We start from the raw sequence: 26,728 nt of genomic DNA, 5'->3' as shown, positions 1-26,728 counted from the left end.
AGAATTTCACTGCATGGGAGGCAAGCAAGGGACTATCCCTTGCCGCTAGCTGTTGGCTGCTCTGCAGAGTTGGTCATCTGTTCGGCAGGGATGCTCTTGCTGCTCAGGAATTTTTGAGCCGCAGCTTGTGGGTGTGTAGGATGGAGGCCATATGTCAGAGCTTCTGTGTGGCCAGCTGTGAGCCACAGCTGGCCTAGCTGTACATGCTGAACCTCTCCAAGATGGGGCATGCAGCCCAATGCTCATTTACCATCCTTTGTAGACCTGTGCTCAGTTCCAGGACCCTCTTGTGGCTCTGATTCCTGCCCATACCTTTCCAAATTGAATCTCAACCTTGCTCCTGATCCTTCTCCTATTCTTTGAGTCTCCCAAACAGATCTCTGCACTCTCCAGCCCATAAATCCTAATCCCATGTGCTGCCCTGTGCTTGGTTATCTACCTACCCATCGACTATGCCAGCTGCAAAGGCTCCTGGAATGAGAAAGTTTGGGGATGTGCTGCACCTGGAAGTGTAATTTGTGTTTAGCTCTCCTGGGGCTTTGTGCTCAAAGCAAGGAACAGTTTGTCCTCTGCTAATGTACAATGTGTGTCAACATGACTGATATTTCATATTTTTAAAAGTGTTCCTTTAACTTGTTTCCCTCAATCTTTTCCCCCCCTCCCCTCCCCCCTTTAAGCTTTGGATAGATCCTAGAATCATGAAGAAAAGTGAGGAAAAAAAAATATTCTATCATTATGAATTTATTGAGAAGCAAGAAGAGCACATAGCTTAGGTACAGAATGATTCGCATATCACTTAAAAGACATTAAAAAACAAAAAATTCCAGGTAGATTCCAGAAGACTTGTGATATGAATCTAGTGGCAGGACGTGGATCACTGGAAAAAAGCCATGTTCATCCTATGTGGTCTTGTTCTGTGGTTATAACAAAATCTATACTAGTGAAAGCTTCAAACAGGCTGCAGAGAAGTTTGAAAATGTTGAGTGCTGTAACTGCATAATATGTGATACATATGAAAACAGTCTTTAGCCTGTGCTAGAAATGAATACCTCCGTAACTTACTGAAAAAAGATGTTTAGGCTCTTCCTGTTCTGCCTGATGCTATTTTCATCCTAAGATGAGAATGTTGGTATTGGATACTTTCTATTTGCAGCTGTACCTATTAGAAGCAATAAGTGGGTTACAGTGTTTGTTTAGAGGTAAAATTACCACTAGAGGGTCTAGTGACTTCTTGAAAATAATTAATCATAAAGATGAATAGCATCAGAACCACCGCGTGGGGATTATTTCCTTCAGAATCGTTGTAGCATGCAAGCAGCTCACTTGGCTTGAATAGCTTTTGTAGTATTTGTATGTATGTAGCTTTCTTGAAATTGATTTGTTGCTAATAATAGTCTAAATAATTTTTCACAGTAAAATCGGCACAGGCGACAGTGACGTGATCTTCATTAGTCAGCTTTGCTGAAATAATGTAATCTCCCTGCATGAGACGAACACAAAGCAAGAGATTAGCCCATCAGTAGCATACGACTGCTTCTATTTCTACGGGGGAGCCCTCTTCTTAGAAACAGAATAACACTTTTCCTATCAAGTTCCTCCAAAACCTTTCCTGTCCCAATGTTTCAGAACTGGTAAAGGACTTGCCCGTATTTTCTGCCAAAAGACTCTCATCAGGGATATCAATGCTGACAGCACAAGTTCAAAATTAAAACAGTGCAAGGAGAACAAAATGTTTTGATGCATAAAAATTACTTTCGAATCTGTGTAACTTCTCATATTTCTCATGAGCAAGCACAATATGGCCTGTGCTGTTTAGTAACTGGAAGAGGTGCTTGGTTGTCTGGCACTTCTCCTCCTTGGCTCTTGTTCAGTGTGTACATTGTTATTGATAAGAATTTTTATGAGCATGCACCTTGGGGGATGTGTGTGTATAGGTGACTCAGTCTGTGATTAATTCCTATATAATAGAACCAGAGATAGTTCAATTTCAAATTGTGTAGTTAAAACTACTCGTAATTCAGGCTTTGGGGACAACTTGTATCATGCAGTGCAAAAAAATCTCAACCTTCAAGAAGCCACACTTTTTTTTGCATTGGTCGAAACTGCTCTCTCCAGACACTTGGAGAATAAGCACTGGGCAGGGGAGGTGACAAGGCTCACTTAAATTGGGACAAAGAGGTGAGCTAGAATTAATTCACTGTAGATTGCTGGCACTGTGGGTTTTCTTTTTGTTTTTTTCTGGAGCGTGGAGGGGACCAAAACCTGGCATAGGAGAACTTGGCAATAGTGGCTTCCTGGCTTTGAACCATAGGAAGCTCTTGCCCTGCTCAGAACTCTTCTGGTTGTGGAGTAAAAGGAGTCACAGCTAGAATGAGTCGGCTTTCTCGGCACTTTCCCTTTACCATGGAATTCTAAAGCAATAAACGGCCTGTGTCTTCACAGAGAGGTTCAGGTTAAACATAACATCCAATTTAGAGATACCCAGTGGCAACATGCTCATGAGAATACAGCCTTGTCGTAATCGCTGTGTGGACTGTGCAAACGTTCTTCAGGCTGTTCAGATGAGGCTGTTCTTTGTAATGAGCAGACGATGACTGCTGCATGGAATAACTCCTTATTGCTGGCATGGAGGGAGGGTGTTATTTGCCTGATTAATTGACAAAAAAGGCTTCCTATTCCCTTTCTCACATGGATGTTAGCTGTCCAAAAGCTTATAGTTTCATTCATGGAAGGGATTTTGTAATAACTCATTATGATTGCTTGTTAATGATTAGATTTTTTTTTTCTTCCTCCAGAATAGTTTTTTGCTCATAGGTAAAAATTCTTATTAAAGGAGGATTGTGAACATTCTAAAATTTCTGGCTCCAGATTCAGCTAATACTCCCAGAACTGGAGCTGTACTGCTCTGTGTGGATGTTTCTAGGGCTTCCTCTTGGTCTAAAGACCTGTTCCTTGGTATGGTAGTACAGCTGCTCCTGCTGACTGACAGAAGCTTGGGTGCTCCAGTGTGAAACATCAAAAGGTATTGCTCAACACAGCATCTCTAGGCATAGCCTTTGGGGAAGCAGGCTGGTCAGGGTGCTGTAACAGCCTGCGTAAGGGGGCCCAGCTCCCTGTGTGAAAGCCTTGGAAAATGAAGGTTGTGGCTGCTGCTATCACTAAGGGGAGACTGAAATACAAGAGACAGTAGCTGTTACAAAGGCTCAGTCCTCCCAGAAGTCAGCTATTCTTATCACCTCTGCAGGTCTTGGCAAGCCCAGCTCTCTGAGATTCATGTCTTTGTTCTGTATCCCTGTTCTGATCCTGTTTTCTCCTTTTCCTCCACCTGACCAATCCAGTGCTAAGGAGGCCCCAGACCTCATCTGTGAAGCTCTGACATAGATTTTGTGTCTGCTGCTGAGGAACTGAGAGCTCATGCTGTGCTTCTCCATGTGAGTAATCCAAGGAGTGTTTGACTGACCACCTGAACTGTATGCTTTTGCAGTGCTGACCATGATCTTTTCTTCACCACATTCTCAGCCAGATGCTTTTATGATCCAGATCTTACCTTCTTCCCTTCAGTCTCTTCATGTATGTGACTAAAGGTCCTTTGTTATTTCCTGGTCAAATATAGCTTCATGTTGTGCTCAGTTAAGAGACACTGTAGTGCATTCAGCACTTCAGACCTCTCTTGCTTTCGCAATGTGATTTGGTTGACCTTCTAGAAGGAGACTTAGCTGAGTATGGAGAAGACTGCTTATAAACAGCATCTGTAATGGATGACCAGGAAATTCAGAGCAGTGCTTAAAGTACCGCCTGTTTTCTCACCTTTCTAAGAAATTATTTTCTTGTTTTAAGGCTCCATAAGTCCAGAGAAAGTGTTCTCGGCCCAATAAGCTGTACTTTCAGTTGCAAGTACAAGAAGACCTCTGTATCTAACACCATATCTGTATGCTGGAAGACATATAATTGCAGTTATGTATCTAAATTTCCTTTATAGCCAGTGAGGATGAATGAGCTTCTCCAAATTGTTCAGCCAACTAAGGAGTGAGGTGAATTGCAGCCTTGGTCTCTCAGGAGTCCCTTGGAGCTGCTTCTTTTGTTGCTATTTTAAGAGTAATAGAGGGGAAGTCTACTAAAGAACTGACTTAGTGCTGGTGGAAGGATTCAGCTGTCCTAAGAAAACCTGTCCATTTCTGGACAATGGCGGCTCTCGAATGCTTTAAACAAAACCAGGTCATATTGAAAATGATTAGTCATGTAATCACTATCAGATCCAGTGTGCCAGCTGTGGGAGCTTGGAATACGCTGATGTGATTGCTGGTAGTCCTTTGATCATACCTCAGCCAGAAGGCCCTTCTGCTTCGGAGTACAGCTGTGATCAACTTACCTGTGGGATTTCTTTGATTCCCAGTGTGACTGGTCCCTCATAATAGAGGTGTTCTGAAAAGCAAAAATAGTGACGGGTAGTTAGACATGCAACACGTGAAGGAAGCAGGCAACTGGTTGTAGATGCATTTTTGTAATAGCACTTCGAAGTGCACCAGTGACAAGTGTTACGGAACTGCAAGGTGCTCTGTATAGTCTTGCCCCAGCCCTTCTGAGAGAAATGTCAGGATGCGTACTGCCCTACGGGGAAAGCAGGGCAGAGTCTGGGCTCAAGGAGGACCTGCAGCCTCTGTCTGAGTGGAGGAGGGGGGCATGGCTTTGCACAGCTGGGTGCGTGTTCCTATGTCAGCCTGCATCCTGCAAATGGGGAAAAGAAAGGGGAGAGCGACTGCTGGACACAAGTCCTTTAGCATGATCTATTAAACACCTGCAGATGCAATAGTTCAACCATATACTGCTTTGCTAAATTTAAGAAAAAACAATCTGAGCTGAGTGTTTCTGTAGGTGTGGACTTCTGACTGCCTGCTGAACATGACCTTAAAGTAATAAGAACATGTCTATCTCGCTGTTGAGGGAGTGTTCACCAAGTTACATGATGTACTGAAGCCATCACAAGTTGTTGGTGACTGGAATAGAGCCCAGGAGTTCCACCTTCCAATCCTCATCTCCCTAATCGCAAGGCATGCTTGCTCTTTGCTGTTGAAGAAAGGGCAACTTTGGCATTAATGGACAGAATTAGCAAGCTGTTCTGCAGTTCCTCCTACTTTTTCATAGCTTACTGGGCCAAACTGTGCAGACTTACTGAAAATAAAATTTGAGGATGTTTCAGAATTTCTTGCACAACTTGCCCTCCACAAGTCATGGAAAAGTCTAAAAACTGTTTAAGGATTCTCTTCTGTAGGTGTCATGAAATACTCTTTACTTTGACAGTGACAGAGGAGTAAGTGTTTCATCATATTTATATGAGTATGTGCTGGCATCTTGATGCTTGTCACTTCTAGAGAGTTGTTTTAGTCCACTCTCACTGTGCTGGTTTAAACTGTTTCTTGTGAAATGTTGGACAAAAGGTTTGTAACATCTTTATGTCATGTGGTCCATTCCACCAAGCAGTAGATATCTGACTTGGAAAAGAGTCCACAGAGGGCCTTCCCCACACATGCTGTCAAATGTTATTCAATGCCTTGTAAGAAATTTATATGAAAGAATAATGACTATAAAATAAACTAGAAAAAGAACAGGAGAAACCTGAGACATCACTGGTCTTCTACACCTTTATATGAATGAGGAATTTGTTAAATGTAATGCCCTGATGATCTTGGGAGGTGGAGAAGATGCAGAACTTCTCAGTGTTGCCCTGAAAACCTGAATACCAAAACAGAGAATAGAGCAAGTACGTTTGGCTTGTAACAGCATCCCTAGCTACTTCACCTAGACACCAAGAAGTCTTGTCCTTTTCAAAGAGCAGTCACCATTGTTGCTTGTTTCTGTGCGCAAAGCAAAAGCCCTGAAGTCTGACACATCTCCACTGCAGAGAGCGGTGACTCAAGAATTTTAAAAATACAGTACAACCCACTTCTCGGTTCACAACTTCATTAGAGTCTAAAAGGGAGTTAAAGGCACTGCAGGCTGCAGAACTTGGGTGCTGAGTGACTCCCTTGGGACTTGAGCTGTATGTGTGTTGATGTGTGCTAAACCATATTGTGAGCTGCCCCCTCAGGGGGCTGTGGACCACGCAGTGGTGTGGCTTATGGTCTGTGTGTCCTTTCGTTCAGAGAACTTTGTTTGACTGTCTCTCCTTCAGTCAACTCTGAGCCTAGCAGATCTTGGATGGCAGCAGAGGGGAGAGGAAACTGGGCTGTGCATAATCAGCCTTCTCCAAAGTCCTTCTCCATAAGGGACACGGCAACTCCTCTTGGATCACATGGCTTGTTAGGGTCTCACCTAAACGTACAGATACAAGCATTTAAGCTCTGCAAAGCCAGTATTTTAAAATTAAGTAGGAGTCATCAGGCCATAAATTTGCTTCTGAAATTATAGCAATGCTAATCTCTCCTTCAGTGTAGGTAGAAGCTATCCCCAGCACCCCATCCCACCCTCCCATACACTTTGCTGTGACAAAGTAATAATTACATCAGAGCTAGATGAAAGCAGTCTTAGGACACTGCCTCATTACTCTCCGAGAAGTTATCTATGATTGCTCTGATGTGTGGTAACTGTGCCTTTGCTTGATAATTAATGGAGTCACTCTCACAGGCTGGAGTATAGGTGGAGCTAGGTGCTGTGTGTCTGGTCTGAGGTCCATGTTTGCTGCTTTACTTCAGCATTGCCCTTGTTTAGCCTTTTCTTACCAGAAGTCTTACAGTGGTTCACAGTTATTAGTCATACAGAGCTACTGGAGAGAGTCCAGTGAAGGGCCAGTGATATGATTAAGGGGCTGAAATGTCTCTCCACTGAGGAGATGTTGAGGGAGCTGGGAGCTGCTCTCAACCTAGGGAACAGAAAGATTAGGGGAGAGCATGTCAATATGTACACCCTGAAGGGGGTGTAAAAAGGAGAGAGCCAGGCTCTTCCCAGTGGTGCCCAGTGACAGGACAAGAGGCAGTGGGTGCGAACTGAAACACATGAGGTTTCTTCTGAACATCAGGAAAGACTTTCTGGTTTTGTTTTTTTTTACTGTGAGGGTGACTGAGCACTGGCAGAGGTGTCCCAGAGAGGTTGTGGAGTCTCCATCCTTGGATATATTTAAAAACTCTGCCTAGACACGGTCCTGGGCAACTGGCTGTAGGTGGCCCTGCTTAAAGTAGGTGGGAGTTAGACTGAGCTTCAGAGGTTCTTCCCAACCTCAGCTATTCTGTGGCTCTGTAACCAGGCCTCTAGAAAACTCTTGTGACCTTTCTCACTTCAACAGTTGGGGGGGAAAGGACTATGCTGCTTTGAAAGTATGTCCTGATAGGAAAGCACAGGCAGCTTTCATTTTCAGCTACTTGAGACGTGCCAGGAAATAATATGGATCCATAGATCTGCTGAATTTTATCGTTCATATTCACTTTGTACCATGGCAACCTCCTCTGTGCCTGTGCTGGCTGGATCAGGCTTTTCAAAGCCCCTTCAATGTTCCTCTCACATGAGGATTTCTGCTATAATTCCAGAAGCGTAAACATCCTCCAAGGCTCTAAGGACTGTAGTTTATTACAGCATCCTTCGTTTACATTTTTCTCCATATATTCATACAATTTTGCATTTCTACATTGAAAAAGGATGAACACATCTGCTGCAGTAAGTGTAACTGTCACAAACACTGAGCCGAGCTCATTGAAAGAATTCTGTGGTCTTTTTAGAGCAAGCACAGATGTAGTTGCAAAAAATGTATGAACATTGGGAATGGCATAAATCAGGAGGGCATTTTTCCAATTAAAAATTCCCTTATGTCTTTATTGGTCTGCTGGTAAGTGATGGTATCTGTCAAGCATGCTGTCATCAGTGACGTGCTTTCAGCCCACCTTCCGTTTTCAACCCTTTTTCTTAAAGACTTAACTGAAAGTGATTTCCGTAAAGCATCCTGGAAAACATTTCTAATGTACCACTGATTCAAGCTGTTGTTATTGTATTGCTTGTAGCAGCCTTTTGCTGTTGTTTCTACCAAAAGTAACTTAGTCCTTTTCCCTGCCAGTGAGCAGGCCTCTAGTAGCTTCCAGTCTGAAGCAGAGCTTTCAAATGTGTAAGAAAGAAGTTCCTGAGGATTACTTCAAGTTGCTGGTTATCATTTATCGTGAAGATGCCTCTCATTCCTGACAAAACACCTATAATGAAATTCTCACTCCTCTTTCTCAAATCTTCCTTGCACTGAAAATCTTTATATGTTCTCACACTCTAGTACTATATAAAGGCCCTGTACATCTGCACCCACCTCTTCCTTTTTCTATGTTTTAAATCTTTTTAGAACTTAAATGCTCCATGTTGGAGTTGTTCTGGGACATGATCTTGCACCCATGCAACTGACACACAACTTCTGTGAGTTTTAGGGATGTAGGAATGATATGAATAACTGCCAGCTATAGATGTATACTTGAGTGAGAAAAATGTATATAAATACATAGCCCAGTAAGAAACATCCACTCTCTTTACTGGGGAGGAAAAAGTGAGATGAAGGGGCTAAGCAAACTGGCATTTTAGTCAGCCCAAAGGCCTAGCTCTGTGGTGTAGCTGCTTTCTCAGAAACATGTATCTAAACTGCTCTCGGCGTGATACCCAGTTCTGTAATTCATGTAACGTTCTCTACTTTTATTCACAAATACTATTTTAGGAACTTGCTCACTGTAACACCTACTAAAAGAGGTAATAATGTAAAGAATGGAGGTCTGAAGCAAGGAGGAGTTTCTCTGTGGGTTGGGAGTGTGCACAAGGAATTGTGTAAGTGTTCTGATGGTGCCTTCAGCAGTTGGGCCTGAAAGAAAATTTGTGGGCATACAGAGGATGCAACTGTCTTCTGTCAGGAAGCTTTCTTTAAGCCTGCAAGTTGTGGTTGGCACATTGCTAAATATTGCCCTGGTAGGTCTTTTTCTCTGATTTTAGTGATTGCATTGGGAAATCTGTTAAATCTTACGCAACTGTTTTCTTTGGAGGAAATGGGGAATAATCCACATTTTCTACTAAGAAAGAGGAAGACCTGAATTCGTGTTATGCCACAAAGAATTTAGCAGTTTTGTTGTTGTTGTTCTTAAATGGACAACGACCCATTTCCTTGCAAGTTTTGAGCTAACAACTTCACGATAGGCATATAGCTCAAAGAAAAAGATCTTGGAATCCTGTTTAGGAGTCCCAGTGAGCAGTGTCAGATGTGACCTTTGCTTAACATAAATAGTAAATACTATATGATTATGGTGGTCATGAAACCTCTGGCTATATTAAGTCTTCTGAAGTTTTCCCAGTCATGGCAAAAATGTAACGTTATAGGAGAGCAAATTAAAATAAAACCCCAAACACCCAAGACTTTACCACATCCACCTGTTATAAGTCTCTTTTCCTTGTAACTTCTGCTCTGCTTGTCCACATGACTGAGAGTACCAACAAAGCCTGCAGCAGAACTACGTTCAGTCTCATTTTGGGAGAGGGAGGAGCAAGCAATTTTTGGCCCCATGTGGAGGTAAGCAAATTCTGTGTGGAACTATATATAAACTCATGTTGGATCTGGCCAGATGTTGGAAATACTGCCTTTAAAACAGGGAAAAGGGGGCTTTGCATGAAAAGCTTCAGTTGAAAGTGCTGTCTGCTCCTCTGTACCTTTGCTAGGCTTCATACTTGGCCATTCACAATGTCGTCCTTTCTGCATAGCTCAGATTTACAGCTGTGCTAATATGGTAAATTATGGCTGTGCTGAATTGCCTCAAATTGGTCTTTAGCTCAATTCTGTGTCCTAAAACACAGGTTAGAATCAAATGTCAACTAATTAAGAAATACCACATTTTCAGTTTGAACCTTAGTCTGAGAAACTTCACTTCTTTCCCACTGTGACTTAATTACTAAATAAAAACAGCTACTGAACAAGAGCGTGTGTATTAAAGAGTGTGGCAGCGGTCCTTGTGCTAACTTACAGAGGCTTCTATATGAAGATATATAGTATTATTTAAACAACCAACTATATATTTTTTATCATCATGTACTTTAATTAGTAGAAACAATCACCTGTCAGTTTAAGATTAAGGGACTTGGAAATCCCAGGAGGTTTTGGCTTTGTGGCTTCATGTGTGAATAGCAGTTTGTGCTCAGCTCAGGACTGACTGCTTCTTAATGTATTCTCTAAAGGATGTTATTTAGTGCTTCATCAGAACAAGGTGGTTTTTCAGTAGGTCTGTGGGTGTGTGTGGTTATTTTTCCCTTGTAATTCAATGCACAATTGAAGAAACCTCTGAATTTTTTGTCTGTCTGGCTTCCAGGATTTGCATAATTGGTTGCTCATGCAGCATTTCTCTATTATCCTTTGTGATATTTCTATGTTGTGTGAAATGTCTTAATAATTTTCCAAGGGCTGTCTTAGCAGTAGCGCTGTGCATGGTCTTTAAACTCATAGCCCTTGCACATGAATTACTGCAGTGTTATCAGGATGTGAATGGAAGGAAAGCAGAGCTTCTGAAACTAACTGGTGCTCTAACAACTTTGAAACTTCCTTGCAACTCTACCTGTTTATTGTAAAATCAGCCTAGAGGTGATCGTGACATAAGAGGGATTTCAAAATAACTATTTAAGACATGCGGCTATTACAGTCCAGAGGCATAGACAGACCATAGGTCTTCTGGGCGTAGCATTTCCAGTTTTGCACTGCCTGGCCTGGGTCGTGGCAGAGGAGACCTTGAGGTGCCCAAGCTCACCTGGGACCAAAGATGCTTGCTTTCTGGGGGCAGCTAATGCCATGGTAAACCAACTAGTGCAAGTCTGCACCAGTTGGCAGTTTGAGTGGCACAAACTGAAGTCATCTGACTGTTGCATAGGCAAGTGCTGAGCAGAAACAAGATGCAAACTATAGATGATATCAAATGGTGTCTTGGTTCAAATATCCTTATCCAAGGATAACTCCTTTTAAAGTGAGTTAAGAATTGCCTTTAAGGTCAGGAAGTATTACTTGCTTAATAGTGAAGAACATGTTCAGAAGGGCTTGTTTGTTTGCTCAGCCATTTCTTTTACAGAACCGGCCTTTATTTTTGTCATACTTCTTGCTCACATGACAACCATGTGGCTATAAATAAGGCTTATGAACGTCTCTGCTGTTGGATAGGGTCACGTTACCACAGTTATTTTTTATGGACTTGAAATCCCACATGCATGCCATATTCTGTGATTAAAAGAAAAGCAAGCGAACAGGTTAGGGGAAAAAGCAGGCTCTGAAATTAAAACGTCTCTGTCCTACTGTGTTTCTGTCATCCATTAACATGCTGTTGAAGTAAACAGAACATTACGATGTATTGGTGCATTCAACAGCACAGCAGGTACATCCTGCTTGGAGTATTCAGTAGCCATCAAACACTTAGAGTGCTGCCTAAATTACCTCCTTTCTTCTTTCCACAGAAAATAAGTTTAGAATGACCCGGCTCGCAGAGCACCTCTGAGTAGGATAAGACGGTCTTCCCGTTTATGATCAGGTCAACCTTGGCGTACAGTTCCTTGATGTTGTGTCCTACACAGAAAGCAGAAGGAGAGCTCAGAGAAAGTGCAAGGGTAAACAGGTTCACTTTGCTTTTTAAGAGGTTCAATTTTTTCCCCTCTGCTGTTTAAGCCATTGAATGTTTTCCTCTTCACTGAGAACTCACGATACATAAGAAATCCATGCTTTTGGAACAGGTCTCTAAGTTCCTTAAGGTATATGACAGGGGACATAATAGCATATATCTTTATTGTTAGAGAATGGTTATGGGCATAGTTTATTTGACTTGGAGGCCAACTGTTACAGTAAATCTTGCGTGCATACATCTAAACATTCCTTTCTATTGAGCCTAGCAGAGGGATCATGTCCAGTGGACCCCTGGGGGCAACCCATGGCCTGTACCTGCTGCTTGGGAAAACGTTAGGTGGCCTGAGCCAGCCTGTGCCAAAGACCAGCACAGCAGCTTGCCAGTACTGGGAAGCTGCTTGCTTGTGCCTGGCTTGCTAATATAGATACAGCCAGTGAGGCTACTGGATTTGGATTTAGAGGGCCAACTCGGAGTTACCGGAAAAGTATTTGCAAATGACTGTAATGTGATTTTTGCAGGCTTGTTTGACTTTGCAGCCACCTGAAAACTGATGCTCCCCAGGCAAAAGGGCAGCATGTCTCACAGGAGGGAAACCTTTTGCATGCAAGGGAGCATTCCCAAGCCCTAAGGCACTTGGCACGCAAACTTATTTTCAGCACCAGGAGCATATAGCAGAGCTCTCATATTTATGCTCTAGTAGTAGAGGTTCTAGGTGAGCTTGGGGCCAACAGGGTTGCCAGAAGGTGGCTTTTGTGCAAAGATCACAAAGCAAGGTATGGCTGATAACTTGCCCACCCAGCCCATTAGTTCAAACGCAGTTCTGCTTTTGACCTTTTATTGCTGATCAGTCAAGTGCTGAAGGGTACAATGACAATTTCAGCTAGCATAGGTGGTGAGCTGATGGCATGGCTGCATTGCCTCAGGCTAGCACTTCCCCAGCGCTCCCCCAGCATGCTTCTCTGCATGCCCAGGAGAGGCAGAGAGGTGCCCACACCTTGCTCTGTGGGAGTCCCTTCAGTCTCCTGCCTGGAAAGGTGAGCCTTAGCAATTTGGTGAGCACTGCTGGTGCTGCTGCAAGGGCATGGGTGCTGTAGCTGTCTCATTTAACAAGACTTGCCCAGAAGACTTAGCTGTGAAGACAAGCTCTAGAGCAGCCCCCACCTTGGCTATCCATATGTACAAATGAAGGGTAGGAGAGGAACAGGGGCTGAGGGCTGTTATGACCTGCTTAGGATGACACATGTAGTCTGAGGCTGAGCTGATAACAGAGCTGACATTTCTGTAGCCTTGCACAGGGGCTTGAAATTTCTCAGAAATGAGAACCATTCATATTTTATAGGAGGTTGTCACCCTTACTTCTTAATACCAGCACTCACACATGTGCTACCTGTTTATGGTGTGAGAAGATAGTAGTTCGCTTACTTAGGACTATTGCACCTCTGATGTTGAAGGTGTGGGTTGCGATATCAGAACAACGGTCAATGCTGAAAGCAAAATCTTGCTGAGGATCTGTTTGGAGACAGAAAGCAGTGGGTAACAAGTTGTATTTTTAATGAGGTACTGGCTGTATAGAAGAAAACAATAAAATATAGAAGTGTTGTAAAAAACATATTAGATATTCCTTAAAAATTCTCCATGATGTGCTCAAAGCTCCCATACCCTGTGTTTAATATGTAACTTCTTCCTTCCTGCCACTTGAAGCACATTCAGATGACAGCTTATATGTGGCTAAAACCTGCTGTGTGGAAAAATGAGCCAAGTTCAGGGACAGCAAGTTCCCCACAGTGGTGGGTAGCCACTACTCATTCAACTGTGAAGTCCTAGCACAGCTGCTCTTCCCAGGCTCTGCACATCACCGTTCCTTCCTCGGCACTGAAGAGCAATTGGTTACGATGATGTTTTTTAATTCACTCGTATCACAAGATGTCTTGGTGAGGGTGATTGGGAAACTGAATCCTAAAGTGGGATGAACAGTCTTAAAATGAAAATAAAATGGTGTAACTGAGATCCTGCAGTATTTCATGCTGGGTCCACCATCATGTGATATTTCTAACCCAGGAAATATTCTACATTTCTCCCTTTCTGGAAGGCTTTAGCAGAGCTGGGGTCAAAGGGTGATGACTGACATAAATGTGGCTCTCACCAGTTCCTGCAGTACCCCTTTCTCTGCATTAAGCTCCAAACCCCTTGTACAAACATAATTGCTTCCCCCCCTCCCCTTCCCCCTTCTCTCTTGCTAGCCTCCATGGCACTCCATGTGGTGTGCCTTAAGGCTTACCAATGTGTTGCTCTCTGGTGACAGGTGGCAGCGACAACTGACAACTCAGCTGCCACAACCAACAGCATGTGCAAGTGTTTTCCAGAGCTGTGGCTAGCTGCGAAAGATTTGGCTAGTTTGGAAACATACCATCTTGAGTCTCCAGGTTTAAAGGAGGAGGTAAAAGGCAATGCTGTTTGCCACAGATCTGGGTCCCTGTGTTGGATTTTTGTCCTCCACATCACTAAAGCAGGCTCTGCAGTTGCATGGTCTGCTTGGGACAAAAAGTTAGTGCCTGGAGTTCTTTATTGGCTCAAGTGTGATGCACCAGAGGATTATCTTTCCTCCCTTTCCATATTCCTATCAGTTGCCACTTTTTTGTTGCAGCTTCAGAGGCTCTTGTGGTTGGGTAGGAGAGCAGTTTCCTGCTCCAGCCAGAAAACATGTCAAACTTCTCTTTTCTCCAGGACCGTTGTGCCTGCTTCCCCTCTGGTCTCTACCACCTCTCAGGGCTTGGTTTCTTCTTTTCTCTGGACTTTTGCAAGAGCCTCTCTCATTTCTGTTCTGTGTGGTGTGGTTAGGTTCAGGAAGCAGCTGTTGAGATTCAGAGCAACAAACAGTGCTGGTTTTCAAATTACTAAAGTTGTCAGCTCTGTAATTTCCAGAGTGACCTATGGTCAAAAATGGCACTGCAATGTACGTGGTGCTCTTCTTTTTTTCAGAGACTAAGATGTGCTTTAGTCAAAAAATTAAATTGTGGTACTTGGGCTCCAAGTCGAATTTTTAGCTCAAAATTTCTCATCAGTAACTGTTTGGATGGAAACAGGATGTTCATGAATCCAAGCTTCTCTGGAAAGCATGGGCTTCTTACAATGAATCTGACCTCAGCGCTGTTTTAGTTTAGATGTCTCATGCATGTTTGTTTTTTTCTGTAGGTTGAGCTCTTTTGCCAGATGACATATTTCTTGGTGCATTGTAGCCATAGGTGTCTTCTACTGCTCCACTAGTGACGCAACATAGGATTCTGGTGTATCCACAGAGGTGCTGTCTGGTCCCCAGAGTGGAAGAGAGTGTGGAAGCACTCACATGAGAAATCCCAGCAAAATTTGTGAATAAGAGCACTTGGATTTTGTGTCGTTACTCTGTTGCTGAGAAATGTAAACTTTTCCACTGGCAAAAGAAACCCCAATTAATTTTCTGACTATCTCCCTGTGGAAATTCCAGCTATGACTTTGCAATCCAACATCTTAGATACTGTGGTGTACATGGGGGCTTCCTGCTGAAATGAGTTGCAAGGATGGCTGTGTTGTTAAAGCTGTGGTGCCAGGGAGTCTGGATTCTAAAACATGTCTGTAGGAAAGGTTGCTGCTAAAAGGAAATTAAAGAAAAGAATGGGTTTTAACCATTTGATAAGTGAAGATGTTCATAAATTCAGCTGTGCACTGTAAAATAAGGTAGTGTGCCATACCCCTCTTTCTTTAAATGTTGAGGAGTCCCTCGTGTGGCAAAGATAACTCCAGGCAATTGCCATTTGTGTTTCATTTCAGATGCACAACTGTTGAATCACTGTCTCTCTCTTATGGAGGTTTAATACTTATTCTTCCTTGTTTGCCTCAGTCTGAAGTGAGCTAGTTAGACTGAAAAAAATACATGTTATGTCTTTCACATGTGCAGAGCAATAACATTTACTGTTAAATCTCTAAAATACGTGGGGCTGCCCTTCAGCCTTCCACTTCCCTGCAACATTTCATAGTGCACAGTACTGTATGTTCTTAGACTTCCCTCCACCCACTCCCTTCAATCTGCTCCCTCTTCCATAATTAAAGCTAGAAGCTCTTCAACTGATCGCAGAGTTTTTCTTTTCCAGTTCAGCTTTGATATATTACCAACACTTTAAACGTTGCTGGCAATTTTGCAAACACATTGAGGTTTATCAGTGAAAATCTGCTTACTGGGGGGAAAAAGGGCATTTTTTGTGTCCCCATCTAGTGAGAAGGTCTTGGGCTGCAATGTATTTATAGCCAGCATGAAGGTGCCCGGGAGCAGGATTTTGACTGAAGTTTCTGTCTAGACAGTTCTAAATCTTTCAGGCAAGTGTTCTGAGGAAAAGGCAAGTCTTTGGCTTTTGTAAACAATCAATGCACTGTAAGATCTCTTAGACCTGTTGTTTGAACTTGATGTTGTGGTTAATGCTTTATCTAGCACTGAATGTACATCTCTCGCTGAAAACTGGCTTCTGTAGCACAATCCTGCTTTGTGAGAGGTAAATTTGGGCTGTACCTGGCACCTTGCCACTGATCACCACTTACATGGCATAGTGCCAGCTGATCCCATACATCCCACCTGCCCTGTCACCCATACCTATGTACTCTGGTAGAGATTTATTGACATATTGGCTTCGTATGTGGTTTTCCTTATATACAACCCATAGTGGCACCAGAGTGCAATATTTCAGCCTGGCTTACTATTGTGAGGTGCTCACAGGCATGAATTTGGCTGGGTTTTTTTACAAGACTGAGTAGACATGTATAGCACAGCCTAGAAGTTCAGATGAGTTCCTGAACTTTTCTTCCTAGTTTCTTTTCCTGCTCTTGTTCTTGGCAGAAGGTTCATAGGTAAATTAGCTCAGACATAATTTACAGCAGTGTATCTATGTGACCTTCCTGGCTGCAAGCCTTGTACCTTTCATGGAGATTATTACCCCAGTAACAGGGACAACAGATGGCAACACACTTTCATGTCTCAGTTATTGCAGTTGTGGGACCACTGGCTCATGCTTCTGCTGAACGTGGGTGTCCACCAAGCCACAGGGCTGTGAGCTGAGTCTGCCCTTACAGCCCACAGCGTCCTGTGCTCTGGGAGGCGATCTCCAGCACGAAGATGAAGCAGACAGCTGGGAATGAGAACATGCTAACCCACTGTGGTTGTGCCCCTCAGAGCCTGAGAAGCTAGAGGACTAGCTGGGCATTACAGAAACTGCATGGCCAGATGGGCAGCACCTGTTATAGGAATTTTTCTGGGCTGGTGTACAACAGCCTCTGTCTTTTATCCTTTTCTCTCCCTTCCCCCATCTTGTTAACCATCCTCTACTGGCTTTACTCTCATCTGAATCTGCTCTAAAATCACATTGTTTCCATATAAGCATGAAAATCAGTGGTACGAGTGAATAGGTGCAGCAAACAGGCAAGCGTTTTGTGTAAGAGTCCACATCTGTAAGTCTTGAAGTGGTGAGGAGACTCTGCAAATTGGTAAGTCTGGGTGTTTCAAAATACCACTTTTAGGAGCAGATGAGCCACAGAAGTGAATGTAATGACATAGCTGCACTTGGTTAGGGTCATACAAGGACAGACCAGTGCTAGAGGAGCTGGAAATTAGCACAAGGAAGAAACATATTTAGTAATCACCCAACACTCCTCACCTTCAAAGCTCTTAATAAAATTAAATCATTAGCCCTTACAACATTCAAGGTGATGAAAGGAGAGGGAAAGAATGAGGAACTGTTTGGGATGTCAGGCTTTATGTATTCACTCAACATTTTCCCTTTAATGTCTATTTAAATAAATTAACCTGAATGCTCAAGGTTATGTTTGACACTGCAATCTACTTATAAGGTACTGAGGAAGAAGCATCCGGTGAATTAGCAGCTCTCCGGTTGTGCATCTGGATTTCCCTGAGCACCTTCAGTTTAATGAACTTCCCTTTGGGCCTGCCTTCACTGCATGCCACTGCCATGTCCAGACATGGTAGGGCGGAGCAGGTGACCCTCTGTTCAGGGCGAGCAAAATAAATTGTGAGACTTGTGTTGGTTGAGTCTAGTTTATCAGGAGGATGCTTCATCCCGAGACACTCACCTCAGACATGACCCGCTCCAGGCTTTTGCCTAGTTTGGACAGGCATTCTGCTCTCCTTTGCAGAACTCATGGTATGTTTTATCTCCTGTACCTTTCTGGCTTGCTTAGGCAACATGGAGGTGAAGGAATAGGGAAGATTACAGCTCACATATCCTTAATGTCCTGGAGGTGCAGACTGTAGCAATTCCCCTTTGCAAACAGAGCTTTCAACTTGTGGATCTGAGGTCTACTTAAACCCGAAGGTCTTGGAGATGTCTAATAGAATAACTCTGCTTCCTTTCTGATAAAACTTATGCGGCTGTAGAGGAAAGTCGGAAGATTTGGTCACAGTATAATCTATAAGCTAAAAAACCCCACAACACTAGCAAAAGAAACTTAAAATACGGCTTAAAAAAGAAAAAGTGTCTATGCAATATTTAAATAATTTCCACTCCTCTCTCAAGAATACTGAACACATCTTTGCATTAAAGAGCAATTACATACTGCTTGGTTAGATGAAGGAGCAGGCATTATTGACTGGTATTTATGGCCCTGGTTTTGGAGCAAGGCAATTCCAATGTCTTACAAAATGAGTTTAAATAAAGGACAAAGACTTTGCCTCTTGCTATTTCAAATAAAACTCATTTCTGAGTATAACTGATGTCCAAATTTGAAACTATTCAGAAACAGTAACTCAGAAAGCTGGTAGCTTCTCCAAACTTATTGCTGGGCACTGAATGCAACAGTAGTAATGTTTGGGTTGTGAAGAGCAGATGGTGGAGGGCTCAGCCCACAAGTAAAGGTTTGAAGTGGGGCAGATGGAGAAGAGATTTGCCTGGTACCAGGCTGAGGTCACCCAGCTGCCACCTGTCGCCGTGGAGCTGCTGGTGGCCTGGGTGAGGAGCTGGGTGGTGTGATAAGCTGGAGGGAAGCCCCTGTAAAGACGGCAGGTGTGAGGGGCTCTCTGCAGCTGGAGGGCTGTGTTTGGGGACAGGGGTGTCACCAGCATGCATAAAGCACTTTCGCCGAAGACTTGGCCTGAGCCTCACTGCCTTTTCCTGCCTGAACCACCTTTCTTGACAGCAGGCTTGTTAGAGCTGTTTGCCAGGGCTCGAGGGGAGGCCCGGTGTCTGAAGGTTCATGGAGGCTTTCCTTGCTTTTGCCAGTGATGGTATTTGGAAAAGGGAGGTTTCTGTGCTTTGTGTGGTATGACAAAGCTTTGTATAAGCCTCTTTAAAAAGACAAAACTGAAAGATGCTGGCTTTGAGAAATAGCACGTACAGATCTGTATTTGTATTTGATAATCCTGATTTGTCCTAGTTAGCTTGAGAGAGAAAGGGAGGCAGGGCAGGCTTCAGCTACAGCAGTGTAACAAGAAAATACTGCATCAATTTGGGCCCAGCAGGGAATGTATTAGAGAGAGAAAGTCTTTGTTCCCCTGTTCTGTTGGTAAGAAAACACGCGCTGCATGAGTAAGATGCATACTGTAACTGCCTGTATTCCTAATCAGATCTGTCTCTTTTCTCTTCGTGCATTTTTTCATCATTCTTTATACTGCTGTACTCAACAGAGATCTCTGGACATCAGTGCTTGCCAGCATGACTGGGGATTCACAACAGACTTGCAGACTTGTGTCAGAAATAGAACCAAACATTACTAGAAACTGCCCTACTGTTAGACACATGCCATGCTCTGGGATATCAGGCTTTACTGCTGATTATACAGAACAGTTAGCAGCAGCATATAAATGGGCTAAATGTTCCCATTTTCCCAGGATGAGCTGAAATCCACTGCAGGAACGTGACAGTAAGCTATAGCTGGAATGGCATGCTCCCTCTGCTGAGGAAACTAGCTGGGTTCCCTCCTGCCCCATCACCGCTGGGTTATTTGACAGGAGCCATCCATCTTCAAATGAAGAGGAAACTGGTGCACTGAATTAATTTGTGGTAGCTTTCAAGATCCTAGCTTTTGGCCAATTGAAGCTCTCCTGAGTCTAAAAGTGGAATCAGGGACAGATCAAAGGTTTTGGATTCGGTACGTGGTAGTTCTGTACAGGGTATTTGGACATCATTTGTTCCGAAGGACCACTGCTTCTCCCTAGTTTTAGGTTACCATAAGCTTCCTTGAAGTTGGTGCAGTCACACCAACACACAATAACGCTGAAGTCCTTTTATGGGTTCTTCTGAAGTATGTCAATTTTTCTTAGATTATTCTGGGTATTTTTGCTGATGGATGTTAAATTGCTGCGAGAACCTGATTCTGTTTTCTTTGGTAAACTTTAAGCGTTGTAGGGTCCAGAACCACTCTGAGGCCTTGATGACAGCTCTAGATGAGATGATGTGGCAATGCCAAGAAAGCCTAGCAGTGCTTCAGGTACTTACACAGAAAGCTTTATACTGGAGCAATTATGAGCAACTGTGGTTTGTTCTTGCTTCTGACTTCATCCAGTGAATATGCCTTTTGGTAATTTCTACTTTATGTAATACAGGAGCTAATCTCAACTTGCCATGAAAACTGTTCCTATAGCTGTGACATCTGTTTAGTATATTAGACTGCTCCCTCCACTCAGTTCAGCACACAGCAGCAAATGACAGTTCTGCCTTGCTCACAGTACTTCTTGACTGTAATGCAATATGCAGTTTTCTAGGGATGTCTCTCTCCTATTTGTTTCCAAATGGGAGAACACAATTTCCTATGGCCTGCCTTGCGGGCTGTCACCCCTCCTGCTTGTGATGCCTTAGTGACTCTGGCTGCCACAACTAAAGATGTGGCAAAAGGCAATAGGTGGAAAAGGTGTCTAGTCTTCTAGATGTAGCAGCTGGAGGGAAGCAGGAGGGGCTGTCACACATAAACAATCCTCTTTTGCAGTCCATGATGTAGGACCTTCATTGATTTGGTGAAGAAATGTGCACTGTGCGGAAAACTCTGAGAACTAAATTAGATGGGAAAATTTAAAGCGTGGTGAGAAAAGTTCAGCTGAGGTTAATTCTCTCCACTACTAGTCTCAGTGAAAGCATTAATATTGATTTTGCTAAATGGTTCAAAGTCTAGATGCTGAACCTAATGGTTTTGCCAGAGTACCTTGGAGATATGAAAGTCTCCTGCATCTCCTTACCACTTGCATTTTAAAACTTACTAAATACTCTCCCCTCTCTGAAAGAAGAGGTAGAATAAAATCAGAACCACCTTAAGAGGTCACGTAGGAGAAGGAAGTTTTAATCCTCTCTAATGAAGTGGAGAATTAAATAGACAGTTTTAATTCATGCAGGGACCAAAATTTTGAAGGATGACTTGCATGTGCACTTACATTTATGCTACCTTGATTCTGATGATAGTTTCAGTTTGTTAGGATCTGGTGCCAGAAATATGCATGTCAACATCTGGCCTTCCCCCTGGAATAAGTAAGCTATACCAGATGAGTACAGCAGCAAGGCTATGACAGCAAGATGGCTTGGACAGAGCAAACAAACAAAAATCTTTTCAAGTGAAATTCTAAAGTTCTTTGATTGTTTGCCCATTAGCGATCTGTGCAACAAAAGATCAGAGGAGAGCTGGTGTTATGTGGCTTTAAATAATTCAGAAGCAGAAGCAATTGCTGGAGACTGCTTGAGCGATATAAATAAATAAGTCCAAGAGAAGCACCTGGTTCAATCTGTCTGCCAAAACGCCAAAGAATAATGGAAAAAGAACCTTCTTTTAACAAGTGTCTAGAAGAACATTTGCCCTGAAGATGCATGAGGTGAGAATTTTTTGCAGACTTTTCTTTGCCAGCTGAAGCTATCGGATTACTTAGATCCTTTAACTAAAGGATATAAATGTGTGGCCAGGGAGGAAAAAGGACTAGTAACATTGGTTGAAATAAAAACCAGAAAGTGATGTCCTATAAAACTAGTTCTGCAATGATGACAATTTAGCAGGGTTGTTTACAAGTTGGTATTGCTGATTGAGCAGGGATGGGTGTTACAGGTCTATTTTTAAAAAAAGGAAAAAGAAGATTTTAAGAGAAATAGTACATTTGATCTCTCAGTATGTAGGATAAAGGCTGTAATGGGTTGAGCGTGTGAGAGGGACCCTAGAAAGACTGAAACTATTCAGCATGGACAGATAAATGATCAGAGGATTATAACCTAACCAGTCTCTCAGTCTCATTTTTTATTTTATTTTTTTTAAAGCACGGAAAGTTTCCCTCAAAGCAGAGTGTAACAGGAGGGTGTCTATACTGCACTATCTGCCCAGAGCAGGTTCTACACCAGATAACCCTGTTGCCTTCAAGGAGCCATTTTAACAGAGATCCAAACCTGAGCTCACAAGTTTAAAGAAAAGCAATACAAGTGAGTTTCTCTATCTGTAAATGCAAGCTCATACTGAAGCAGGCAGTGCTGCTCTCTCCTACTGTACCAATGTACGGCAGGAAAAAGCTTTATAGAAATGACCCTGCTTGAAGTGTGACATGGGGCTATGCAAGCGGTCATGGAACTCGGTGGGCTTAAGTTCAGTCTGACTTTACTCTGTTCAGGAAGAGGCACTGGCATGTAAAAATAATTCTCTAGATGACCAAAGGGCCTTGTTTCTTTGTTTAGCAGAATACGTTAATTAAAGCAAATGGTTACCCACCCGTATCCCTAAATATGTTTCCTTATTTTTTTAATTTATATATATGCAGATATGAAACTTGTTGTACCCTTTACAAGTTTTGTATTTAGGTTCTGGGGGTTGAAATGAATACTGATTGATTGCCTTCTCCTGAAATGATGGCTATTAACCTTGCATCAGATGAAAAAAGAAGAAAAAGCAAAGTCAGATGTGCATTAGGAAATGTCTTTGCCTGTGAAAGTAAAAAATCCCATGTGGTCTGAACAGTGTTTTATAAAGCCTAGGAAATGTTTCTCAAGGTGCCATCTTCAAATGCTACTACTTCGACTCTCCTGAAGATCTCCCTGAAATTACCTGTTATTTACTCCATGCACAGAAAATAAAGTCCTTAATGGTTGATGCTCTCCAGGCCCTTTCTAAAAAACCTTCTGCCTTATCCGTAACCTTTTCTGCACAGTCAAGGAATCCACAGTTTCAGGCAGCTCTGAAATCTCCCAGGTCCTAATCTAAATGTGGTGCTTTATTAATCACTGAGCACACTGGTCTGAGTTTGCTGATCAAAACAAAACCAGGCATTCTGAAACACTGATCTGTGGATGCAGGCCTGACTAACATTTCAAGAAAGAGCTGTGAAAAATAGTTGGGAAATGTTTTTCATGTGTCTGCAGCAGTAGTCACCTGCTTTACCCTATGAAGAGGGCCCCACTTGAACACTACGTGGTAATAATGTTTTCATGGCTAATTAAGACAATTAGGCTTATGTGAATGGTCTAGAAGCAGGTGCTGGTAGATGTATTGAGGAGTTATATTTTGTAGTTTCCAAACGTATTGCACTTTGCACTTTCAGGTGGATGCCTGACAGCACCGGAATCTGCCCAGGGCATTTTGCTAATGTTTCCTTCCTGCCTTTCCATACCTAAACAATTGCCTTTTAAAATGTAGCTGGAAAGATCAAAAGCATTATTACTGTAAGAATCACTGTGAAATTAAAAGGGATAGGAATCAACCATTTGTGTAGCAGGTTCTTTTCATGTCTCTGCATAGACTTGCCAATTACAGTTCTCTTTTCTCAGTTGGAGATGTTAACCTGCGCTGCTTTTATCTCAGGATCCCTGCCCAGGTTTCTAAAGTGATTTGTGGTCATTTGAGATCTTCCTTCATTTTTGTCACTTGTTCCTGGGAGGAAGAGTGGCACTGATGGGAAATGTCTTGCTATTTATAGGCTGTCTCAGTGCTATGTCTCCTGCGGTTACACAGAGGAGGCAGCATACTGTCTATTTACTTTACTTTTAGACCACCCGTGTCTCAGCCTGAGTTTCTCATCATGGATTAGTTGCTAAGAATTCTTGTCTGATTTCTTTTAGATTACTTTTTTTTTTTTTTTTAACAAGTGGATTATGTTGATCCCTAGGGTCTTGTCTAGCCCCTTTTTTGATGCATTCCTTGGGGTCCTGGTTACTGAACCTTTAGTCTGGTGCGGCTGGGTGGGAATGGGGATTCTTTCTATAGGATCCAGAATATGGAGTGAGACTGGGGGCTTGATGCATGCCTGTATCTTCCACGTTATAGGGGCAGGATGCAGCTAGAGCAAGTGTTTGTGACAGGGAATGGGGATTTGCTCCTGGGTACAGGAGATCGCTGTGCTTTCTCCGTCTGGCTTCAGTTATCCACCTAAGCTTCTCTACTACCTTTATCACGGCTATACTAGCTCATATTTTTGGCTTTAGACAGATTTTTACTGCATATGGGAGAGGATCTGATAAACTGCAAAGTAAAAATGAACACTTACTCCTTTTTAAATGCACAGACTGAACTCTTATTAATCTGTTGATAGAGGGCATTCAGCTCCAGAGTTAAAATTGTGAAGTACTTGGCTAAAATTCTCTCAAATTCATTAAATTTTGCTTGATTCAACTCTGATTCACTGGTAACACCCTAGAGTTTATAGTAACAACAACAGAAGTGAAATCCTGACCCTCTTGAAGCCAATAGGGAATCCTTTACCCGAGATTTCATACTAGATACCTCACTGTGGCCACTGTATCCCTAGAATGTGTCATCCTCTGGCACATTCAGTGGAGCCAGAAATACCACAGGGACTTCTCAGACTGGAGGGACACGCAGGGCAGTCTTCCCCTGAAACAGCTGAAGACTATGGGCAGTTGTCTAGCATTGGCTCTGTGCTTGCTGACATTGCAAAGCTGTCTAGAGAAGGTTTCTTTGGAAAGGGTCTTGTCAAACCCAGGCACTAGTGTGTCTGTTCCCCCCTGAGAACACTTGGTGGGACACAGCTAAAGAGCAAAGCTATGTTCTGCCCATCTAGTTGTGGTTTGCAGTGAAATGCAGTGGGGACACATATTCCTCTTTCCTGAAGGGGTGATTGACACCTTTGGTGCTGTTGTGAGCTTGCCAGTGAGCTCAGTAAGAGCAGTGCCTTCTCTGAAGGGAGTACGGACTAGTGTACTCAGATTTATCCTCCCCACCTGTAGATTTTTGGGCTCAGCCCCAAACACTTTATACTTTTCTGCTTTAGGCAAGCTACCAGGCTATGAGCTGGGTCAACAGAGGTGCAGATGGCGCATCCTGGTGTGATGCTACAGATGTGGTAGCCTCTGGAAAAAGGCAGGGCAGAACATTGTTTCAGCAGCCGTAGGTGTTGCTATAACTGAATCTACCAGACCTGTAAGGGAGTAGGAATTGGGCTTCAGACATGGAATCTGATTTAATTCTTACATTGTTTCCATGCCTGTGCAATCTTCTCATCTCCCATAGCCGTGCCTGGGAGAACAGAAAGCCACTGTCAGTGTTGGGACCTGACCTGATTAATCTCTGTCTTGTGCTCCTCAAACTGTGAATTCCTGCAAAATGAATATACCTCTTACCTTTCTGTGTATGGCAAACCAAAATAAGTGATGCATAAGCAATAAATAAGTGCACTTTGTTAGCTAGGCCAGTGGTGTGCATAGTAAGAAGCAATGCCTGACTGACACATGCCCAGCAGACAAATTTCATCATCATTTGAACTGACTCCAACTGTAGCCTGTGCCTCTGTGTCAAGGCATCTCATGCTAACTGAGACCTGTTGAGGGAACAGAATTAACTGATACAATGAATTCTTACTAAAATAAAGGTAATACCAAAGCTTGTATTCAATATCTAATTAGATATTTTCCTAATGCAGTGTACACATTTATAATATGTGAAGCCTGACTTTAGTCTCCTGGGAGCAGGCCAGTAAAGAATAGCATTACAAATATTTATCTACTTCTCTTGTCCCTCACTGGCTTTATCTTAATGGGTGTGCAAAACCACATGAAAGCTACAGGGGAGAAAAAGCCCCCCGGGAAACTCTTTGTATCAGGATGAATTGGAAAAACAAACTCTAGGGTGCTCATTTACCATGAATCGCTTTTCACATCACGTGCGGAAAATGAATGAGGCGTCTGTGAATCTAATTCCCTTTGTCCCAGTTGTAAAGCAGATCAGCACAATAGGAGAGGCACAAGGCCAGCAAAGCAAGAGGTGAAAGCAGGCACCATTCAGTGAATTCATTTTCAGTCACTCCACTGCTGCTTGCTGCTTTTCTTCTCTACAGATTTGAAGAACAAGCAAAACCCTATGGTCCCTGGGAAATGCCTCTGTTAAGTGCTGCTGCTGAAGTCTGGCTAGCACAGTGGCAGTGGTGGAGAACATGAATCCTTCCCACTGTCATGCTGGGTCCCTTGTCACTCCAAGTGGGAGGACAGAGAGCACACAATCACAGCCTCACCACACATTAAGAAAACAGCAGATCAGTGCATTGAAGAGTCTGTTTTGTCCCAGGGGTGTAAAGATAAAGATCTAGGGTATCCCTCTTTCTTTTTTTCTTTACCCTAACTTCAAGATAAAAAAAATGTAGTCATCCCTTTCATGCTGAACTGGGTTTTTGACAGCTGTTTATTATTCTGAATTAGGTTACATTATTTCCTCTTCATTATCATCTTTCTAAATGCAGTTAGATTTGTGTGTGTGTGTCAACCAAACCAGCTATAACTAAAAGACTAAAAGTATTCTAGCTGTGAAACCCAATGCTGGCTTGGGAGTGTAATCCTCCCATTCATTGCCTGGTTTATAAGCCTCTCTCAATCCATAAGAACAACTTTGTTGCCCAGATAAAAGGAAAATGGAAATATAAAAAATCTTACCACAGCTTTTGTAATATACTTCCAGGTTGTCCTCTTTGCAGACTGTGTGCGTGGGCCATTCTGTGCTGGCATTGATATAAAGCAGGACTAAGATGAGAAGATCTGACGTCTTCATGGTGGTGGTAGTAGCTTGCAAGATTACTTCTCTGTCTCTCGCTAACCCTCTGTGAAGGGAAGTATTCCTTCCTTTCTCCAAGAGAGATAGGAGTTACTACAGTCACGCCTGCAGAAGGGTTAAGTGAACCAATGCAGCCTTAGCTTACCACAACGTGG

At 42.9% G+C, this 26,728-nt stretch overlaps 1 protein-coding gene across 1 annotated transcript; it reads right to left on the bottom strand.

Moving 5' to 3' along the window:
* Window positions 1-723: 723 nt before the first annotated feature.
* LY86 (lymphocyte antigen 86) lies at window positions 724-26,728 on the bottom strand. Its single transcript, XM_005434889.4, has 5 exons — window positions 26,456-26,728; window positions 13,014-13,100; window positions 11,408-11,536; window positions 4,370-4,422; window positions 724-1,480 (listed from the first exon to the last, which is right to left on the bottom strand). The coding sequence occupies exons 1-5, from the start codon at window positions 26,568-26,570 to the stop codon at window positions 1,385-1,387; spliced, it is 480 nt and encodes a 159-aa protein (XP_005434946.1). The 5' UTR covers window positions 26,571-26,728; the 3' UTR covers window positions 724-1,384.

Source organism: Falco cherrug, chromosome 3, assembly GCF_023634085.1.
Source record: "Falco cherrug isolate bFalChe1 chromosome 3, bFalChe1.pri, whole genome shotgun sequence".
Classification (NCBI taxonomy): domain Eukaryota; kingdom Metazoa; phylum Chordata; class Aves; order Falconiformes; family Falconidae; genus Falco; species Falco cherrug.
This window is presented reverse-complemented; position numbering and strand designations above follow the sequence as displayed.

Excerpts from the sequence above, each read along its gene's own strand:
- LY86 (XM_005434889.4), bottom strand. The coding sequence starts at position 26,570 with ATGAAGACGTCAGATCTTCTCATCTTAGTCCTGCTTTATATCAATGCC. Across the intron at positions 13,101-26,455 it reads AGTATATTACAAAAGCTGTG|ATCCTCAGCAAGATTTTGCT; the intron begins GTAAGATTTTTT and ends GTCTCCAAACAG. Across the intron at positions 4,423-11,407 it reads CTGTGGAAAGAAGAAAGGAG|AACACCTCTATTATGAGGGA; the intron begins GTAATTTAGGCA and ends TTTGCTTTTCAG.